The sequence below is a fragment of the Seriola lalandi genome, unplaced genomic scaffold (assembly GCF_002814215.2).
Source record: "Seriola lalandi dorsalis isolate HSWRI2012SDOR001 ecotype SW California unplaced genomic scaffold, Sedor1 jcf7180002054777, whole genome shotgun sequence".
Taxonomy (NCBI): domain Eukaryota; kingdom Metazoa; phylum Chordata; class Actinopteri; order Carangiformes; family Carangidae; genus Seriola; species Seriola lalandi.
This window is the reverse complement of record NW_019525330.1, coordinates 145454-153425: the sequence shown is the minus strand read 5'-3', so window position 1 is coordinate 153425 and position 7972 is coordinate 145454. Positions and strand designations below refer to the sequence as shown.

At 42.5% G+C, this 7972-nt stretch overlaps 1 protein-coding gene across 1 annotated transcript; it reads right to left on the bottom strand.

The window, feature by feature from the left end:
- Positions 1-1047: 1047 nt before the first annotated feature.
- Positions 1048-3550, bottom strand: klf2b (Kruppel like factor 2b). Its single transcript, XM_023425360.2, has 3 exons — positions 3210-3550; positions 2016-2928; positions 1048-1887 (listed from the first exon to the last, which is right to left on the bottom strand). Exons 1-3 carry the CDS (start codon positions 3279-3281, stop codon positions 1712-1714), a joined length of 1161 nt encoding a protein of 386 aa, XP_023281128.1. The 5' UTR covers positions 3282-3550; the 3' UTR covers positions 1048-1711.
- Positions 3551-7972: the final 4422 nt, after the last annotated feature.

Here is a 7972-nt window from a genome sequence, read left to right as displayed (position 1 = left end):
TGCAAAATAACTGTATCTATTCTAACCCCAACCCTCTTATCATAAATAGAAATAATGTACAGCAAATGGCCTTGAGGAACAACAGTGTAATTCTATTTTTAGGTTTAGAGTTTCTTTTCATTTAAGATGGATTGTTTATATTGTCGAGTTCTGCATTGATATTGGAACAAAAAAAAAAGTGAAATGAGAGTGATACATTTGCATCCACCACTGTAGATATTTTTGACCTAGTGTGTACTTCCTCTTTTTCTTTTCTTTTTTAAATATGATCAATTCTATGGTCAACCCATCTAAGACACATTCTATTGTTATGCATGAGGTGCAATATAACTGTGAACAAGAGAGACACCACTTTTGATAAAGGGTTAAGTTGTGTTTAAAATATTAAAATTGTCATAATGCAAAAGACCAACCACGTATCTGAAGAAAAATGTTTAATATTTATGGACTTAGAAAAATAAAAAGAACGCCGTCTGGTTTTGATGCATCTGCTCAATTCTGCCTTTGATGCGGGTGAAACAAATACTCTCTGACACCATGCAGACATAATATGCACAGACTCAGATACTTTGAAACTGTAGTGCAGAGTGACTCTGTGTAATTGTAGTATTAAGGCCCTTTGATGTCCTACTATAATTTCTACCCATCAGAAAGGGAGTCTAAGGGCTCCCTGATGAGGGTTTGCTGTGCCCCTCTGTCCAGACGGCTCCTGGCTCACTCTGTAATTATGGAAATGGAGTGTTTGTATTTATAGGCTAAGCCCACAAGTGGCTGCCCTTCTCCATCTCACAGCTGCATAACATCACAGTGGAAATCAAGTGCCCATGTTTTAAAATTAAAGTGGGTCTACAGTGGCAACATGTATAACCTATTTAGTTTAACCGATCTGATGGTGTGCAGGTCTTGTGCACCTACCCTGACTTGCTGTAAGCACAGTAAATAGTTTTGTTGAGTGGGTGGATGCGGTTCATTAAAATATATGTGTGAACATGATCAGCCTCGAATGACTATGCATGCATGAAGATGAAGGAGTTCCCGAGTCAGACGTTCAATTTCATTGTTTTTAATATTTACAATAAATACACATTTACAGTATAAAATCCATTTACATATTCATATAAATTTAAGTAAAAAATAATGCACAGGACATCAAGCCCTGATAGTGTACAGAGGGGCTGGATCCAAGAGTTTCACACCAGAGAAGTCAACGACAACTACATACAGGAAGAAGGCAACAAAATACAACAGCTCAGGCCATTCAGACATTGAGGCAGTTTAAATAAAACATTGTCTTTGCACATGTTAGGCATCGGTATGTGCACTTCACTCCTGTCAACAAGAACATGTACTATTTTGTGGCCATGTCTTTCTGTCAAGAAGAGTTTTACAGTAGCAGAGTCATAGAAAGGCACTTGTGTTAAACACCGCATTCCAGTTCTGTCAAAGAAGAGTAGTATATACAGGGCCAGCCCCTTCCTGGTCTGCCTGCTCGAAAGCAAACAAAGCTTTTCTAAAGCTTTTATAGAACCAAAGTAGTACCAGCTACATTATTAGAAAATAATAACACTAAAACTTTTTTTTAAATTCAATATTATATAAAAAACGACTTTGGTCATGTGTAGAACTGTTTAAATAAAAATACATCAGTTGGATCACAATAAAAAATAACACAACCCACCCATGAACCCCCAAGTCTCTTATGTGGGCTCCTTCACATGTGTCTCTTCATGTGGAGGGCCAGGTGGTCAGACCTGGAGAAGGCACGCTCACACAGGTGGCACTGGAAAGGCCTGTGTCCGGTGTGTTTGCGGAAATGACGGGTCAACTCGTCGGAACGGGCGAATTTCCATCCACAGCCTTCCCAGCTGCAGTGGTATGGCTTCTCACCTGCGAGGACAGAAAACATGGGGAATAATTAGAACGTGCTGTAACGGGAAATGTGGTTCATAGCACCGCGCTGCTCCGTGCGTAATTGCGCACAGAAAAATTATAGCAGGACGTGAGCTCAGACTTACCAGTGTGAGTTCGGAGATGTGCCTTCAGGTGTGAGCTCTTGGTGTAAGTTTTACCGCAGCCAGCGAAGGTGCAAGTGTGCGTCGCTGTGCGCTTCCGCGGCCATGTGCGCCGTCCTCTCTTGGGTTTGGACTCCATCAGCTCGAGGGGAGATGAGGGCGGCGTGAGCATAACCCTCTGCGCGCCAGGCTGCAGGCTGAGTCCTTCATCGTACATGCCAAAGGCAGTGTGTGGAGCGTGGTAGGACATCTGCAGCTGGGGAGCCTGAGGGTGGTGCGGGAAAGCTGCCGGCGTGTGATACTTCTGAGGGAAGTTCATGGGCTGGCACAGCTGTGCCTGGCAGTCCGAAGCTCCCTGGTCATCGGGGCTGAGAGGCGGTGTCATGTTGCTGGCTGCCCGCGGGGAGATGGCCACTCGGGGCTGCTCGAAGGACATCATGCACGAAACGTTCCCCTCTTGCTTGATTTTGCTGCAGCTCTGAGGCACCATGCCCAAAACAGGGCCGTAACTGTCCATGGATGGCTCCACTTTGATGTTTTCCGGGCGGGGGAAAGGAGCAGTGTTGACATAAAATCTCCCCTGAACGCTGGGATTGCGCGTAATGCCATAGTTGTTTGTTCCCTCGGAGCGGAGAAGCTCTGTCATGAGGCTGGCGCAGTACGGGGGCGGCGGGGAGCGATGGTCGTCTGCTGCGTAGGATGGCACCGAGTTTCCAGTTGTGTACATGTTGGGCTCAACTGTGCCCACATATTCCGCCACGCTGTCTGCGCCAGTTGTGTTGGCGAGAATAAAATCCAGATCCAAATAATTACTCAGATCCTCGTCGTCCTTTTTGCTGTGATTGTCCAGGCTGTGTACCATTTCAAGCATCGAGCAGCTGCTGGAGACCAGTTTGTCCACATCTCCTCTCCACCTCTGAAAGAAGAAAGACATATTATTAGATACGATAATATGTAAAACGAAATATGTCAAATAAAAGTTTGTGACACTGCAGATGATTTCCAGCTGGACACGTCTCTCTACTACTGACTTTTATTTTCTTAATCTAAAGAAATAAGTAATTTTTCCCCATGTTTTCTTAAAGCAAACATTGGTTGGAACAGTTTACAAGATATTCATATTGTCATCCAAATCAAAACAGGTGAAACTAAACGAATTCAACTCACACATATTTTAAAGCAAGATTATCAACTTACGTTTTCCCAGGTTTTCTCTCTTTGGTTTGAGAATGTCGAAAAGGACGGTAGCATCACTCCGGATAAGGCCATGGTTTGCTGAAATATCAACTATCTCTTGTCAAAGTCGCGTTGTGTTTAGAAGCGGCAGCCGCGCCGGAGTCTGTGCGCCTGTTTTCACTGTCGCCTCTCTCCGCAGCTGCGCTCCGAGGACATGAACAAGTTTAAAACTGGTAGGAGGTCCTCCAACCTTATAACTCTCTTGCCCGGGTACGCCTGGCCAATTGTGAGAGCTCAGGAAACAACGTAAAGTTTGGTAAATTTAGCTCTTTATAAAGCGGTTCCTGCAGGCAGCGGGGCTCAGTGCGCTGTGTGACAGACAGAGCAGCGCAGAGGAACCTATAAAGTGCGCGCCCTCCCCCACAGGCTGACGCAAACGGACCAACCCACCTGATCCTGGAGCTGGAAAAAAGTTGAAGGCAAATTACAAACACACGAGCAATATAGCAACCATAGATACTTACGTAATCTGCTGAAAAGAACAAGCCAAATAACAGAAACTGCAGGGGGAGGGGGCAAGCAGCCCCAACAACTTAATGTAAAGGCTGTCAGTGGTCACCACACTGAGGAGATGTGGCTTTTTTGATGAACAGTAATGAAAATATAAGTAGAATCAGAGTAGTGGGTTAAAACACAGAAATAAGAAATATTATTTAATAAAGAGCAGGCAAGTCTATAAAGAGATTATTCATGGCACACACATCTGATGGCACTGGCCACAAAAACGTCCCATCAGATTTGTTGCTATATATTGGATTTTTTTTTTTTTAAATTCTTCCATGTGATGCCTCCAAATTCATGTTTTCTGTCCATTACCATGAGAAAAACTCTTAAATCAATTCTCTACTCTCTTCAGACTTTGTCTAGAAAAATGTCCATGAAACGTGCATATTAAAGCAATGTGTGTTCATAATAATGCAGTATATGAACGTGTGTGTGTATGTGTGTGCTGTGTGTCGCTGTCTCCACCTGCTTGGCGCGTCTCGCTCTCGGCTCATTATCATTAATGGAAGATGGTTTTTGTTCTTTCACAGCAGGCTTGTCCAAACAGGCGCCAGGCTCGTCTGAAACGGTTACCACGGCTTTTTAACGCTCTAAACACTCGTGATGTAAACATGATTTAAGGTAACGTCCCATTCAGGTGTAAATGGCGGACGAGGGGGCTGCTGTGTCGACTGGGGTCAAATTTACATCACAACTCCCGCCTGCTTGTTGCTGTTTCTGCGGAGGGGTCTGGTTTCTGACATGAGGACGGTCAGAGGGTTTTCTCAGCAGGAATCCTCTGGCTCCAGAGGTCATTAGGCCAATTGTAGCTGCACTTTGTTTCACCTGAAGTGAAACTTAAAAAAAAAAAAGAAAGAAAAAAAAAAAGGGGGTGTTGTGAAATCACTCACCATTGCCTAAATTGAATTTTGAAATCTACAGTTTAAGATGATTCTTGTGTCTCTTCATACATCACTTCCATCAATAATAACATATGAAACAAACGATTCATGCATAAAATCTCAAAAAAAAAAAAAAAAAAAAAATCTGCATTTAGAAATACAGGGACCATAATCACAGACAGCTCAACATGACAACATGTTTTCAACATGATTTCAGTTTTATTAATTTTCACAATCATCAGCAGAGGTGAAAGAAGTAGCCTACTGTAAGGAGAAGAGTACAAATATCCCATTACCACTAAAGGGCTTTCATTTAAAAGTTTATTTGAGTTACTAAGTAATAACAGACAACTATACATGAAGTCTCAAAAGTAAGAGTACTCATTATGCAGACACAATGGCCCCTGTCAGTATTATGTCATCATATATTACAATGCTTGATTATTATTACTGATGTATTCATCTGTAAACAGCCATTCATCTGGTTGTGGAGCTATAATGTTCCTTCTGTACTGTTGGGTAGTTTAATATATTTGTCATATATACTTAGAGTGTAAAGAGCACAATAGTCACAGAGTTATGTTTCCCTGTCTTTTAACATTCTGGGACCATATTGGAAACAAGTGTTTTCACTTTAACATGTTTTATTTTGGATTTTATGTCGTAACATATCATATAATTCCCTATGAATGTAGTGCAAATGAAGTATGAAGTAAAGTAAAACATTTGAAGTACCTCAGAACTGCTCTTACACTATGTGCTTACACTTACACCCTTCTGCAAAAGGTGCAGTAAAAAAAAAAAGAGGAAAAAAAAGAGTTCTGAATATGATCATCAGACCTAACACAGAATAACCAAGCTCAGCGCTACATGACAGATGCACCACCTCTCATCAAGCTGTCATGTCTACCATCACCAGGAAACCCTGTGAGTGCAGCTGTGAGGTGTCCACATCCTGATCCCTGATCTTTACTGTGTGTTCAGTGGAAAGTGCGTCACACAGCAGGAGTCCAGTAAGGCCACTGCCTCTGACCCCTGCTCTGTGTAGCAGTCCTCCTCTGCTCCGCTACCAGTGAGAGTGAGCGAGCTCTCACTTCCCCTGTTACTCAGCCACCTTCAATGCTTTGTAATGCTCCAAAGTTTGATTTTAAGGAACTTAATCCCTGCTGACCTCTTAGTAGTTACGGTCATATCTCATAATTTACTTGCAAAAACAGTTCTGTTTTGTGTGTTTTGAAAAATTCCCATGCCGTGGAGGCCATGTTGCAATTTTTCACCTGTTGAATATTAGTGGCTGTGAACATCTAGCTGTGTCTACAGAATATCTTTGTCACTGAACTTTTCATAATCTCAGCGATTTGCGCTTCATTTTAAACTTTTGTCCAAACTTTTTACCTTGCATAACGTTAGGTTATTCAGTTTCTTGCTAAGAGTTCACAAATCAATAATAACTCATTATTTCTCATTTGCATAATAAATAATAAATCCACATTATCAGAATGTGATTTCATTAATTAACTGTTACTTATAGTAATGAGTAAACTTACTGGTCCTGACCGAAACTCACTCACCACTATGGAAGCTTCTCGCAGCTGGTTTACCCATCATTAACTCACAGTTAAATGTCATGATGTAACCAGACCTAGTTAACAGAGATTTGCAGCAGAACTGTATAAAGACTTTACTAGACAATTCTGCACCTGGCGGATTCAAACGTCAGCCTGAGAGGACCGAAACATTTGCACTCGAGTAGCCTGAAATCATGTGAAACTGCTCACAGCGTGCACTGCTCGGTGAAGTGTAGCAAAGGGATGAGAGAAGCAAAAAAAAAAAAGAAAAAAGAAAAGAAAAGAAAAGAAAAGAAAGCTGTACCTGGCAGGTCCAGTGTTTCCCTCGGAGGGAGCACTCACTAATTCGTGTGACGTTTAAGAGACAGGTTTGTATTTCATTCTGATCCGTCACTTCCTGTGGAGAAGTGTACGTACCCGACGAGAGAATTTTATTTGGGCAAATTGGGCGAATGTTCGGGGCCTTGCATATGATGGGTGGGACACTCTTTTGACTGCAGCAGCCCACATAAAAAACATTTCTCAATGGAGGTTTCAGTTAAAGAGATCTGTGAGGAGTCCATAAAGAAGTGGGACTTAATTGATCCCTGTAGGGAAATTCTCCTTTTGCTTGCCCCCATCTGCGCACAGTTCAAAGGTCCAAACAAGGACAAACACCTCGGAGCTGGTGGGGATTCAGTGTCCTCCACAAATTCTTGACCCTGTGTCCTTAAGTCAAATCAATTTCTCCCAACCTGCAGCACTTTGGATGACCTGCACATTTGACTACCCTTTCCTGCAGAAGAGGAACCACTGAAATCACATTATCAAACAATTGTTGAGCATGGATGCGCAACGTTTCCACCGAAGCCTCTGTAAATCTCTTTCCCTGAATTGAGATTTACACAATAGTTTTACCATTGGGAAACATGCGCATCATTTCACAATAGCAGAGCTTGTATGTGAGGGGGGTCATTAAGACTTTTTTTTTTTTGTCACTTGCATCTTTTATTTTGAGATATAACATTACAACAAAAAGGATGCAGCCTATTTTGGTGTCTTTCTTGGAAATAAAGAAAAAAAGAAAGGAAAAAGGACTCACTATAATTGTGAGCGATACGACAAAAGCATGACTCCTATATGTAAAACAATAAAGTTGCTGTAATTCCACCTCATCCTTTCACTTATGCTTTTCTAAAAGAAGTATAATATACATGCCCCACAAACAGCGCGGCTTCTTGTTAACAGTTAAACAGTATAATTTCCCCGTTATTTTGCATTTGCTTCCACAAGGTGCCAAAAACTGGGGGTTGTATGGCTCATTGTATAGATGTATGTCTCATATTCTCCAGGACGAGACCCTGTGTTGTCACATACAAGTTGTTATTGGGCTGTCAGTGACATGAATTTAGGCATGCATCATGTCTGTGTCAGGTCTGTAAGTATTCCGTCACTGCGGTGAGGATCAGCTCTGCCTCATGTGGCGTACTCCACTAGCTTCCATGGAAAAACAGTGTGTAAGTGTGAGAGGTAGCGCTGGGCCTGCATGGGACGTCCTGACTGAGTGAGAGTCAGTGAGAGTTTGAGAGTGAGTGGGATCCTGCTCTGGGCTTATATAGCCCAGTTATTTTTAACCACCCACCCCTTGCTTATTACAGCGTTTCCCCCCCGGACAACTCAGGAAGCACGTTTGGCTCCTTTTCCTGCTCACACGCGGCCAGATTCAAACAGAATCAAAGAATGATAGCATTGAGGCTCTCCATCCCCCTGTTGGAAAAGGAAGGGGGACGAG

Bases quoted from the DNA above. Each gene is read 5' to 3' on its own strand.
- klf2b (XM_023425360.2), bottom strand. From the start codon at position 3,281: ATGGCCTTATCCGGAGTGATGCTACCGTCCTTTTCGACATTCTCAAAC. The intron at 2,929-3,209 runs GTAAGTTGATAA...TTCTTCTTTCAG, and splicing joins GAGAGAAAACCTGGGAAAAC to AGGTGGAGAGGAGATGTGGA. The intron at 1,888-2,015 runs GTAAGTCTGAGC...CTGTCCTCGCAG, and splicing joins ACATCTCCGAACTCACACTG to GTGAGAAGCCATACCACTGC.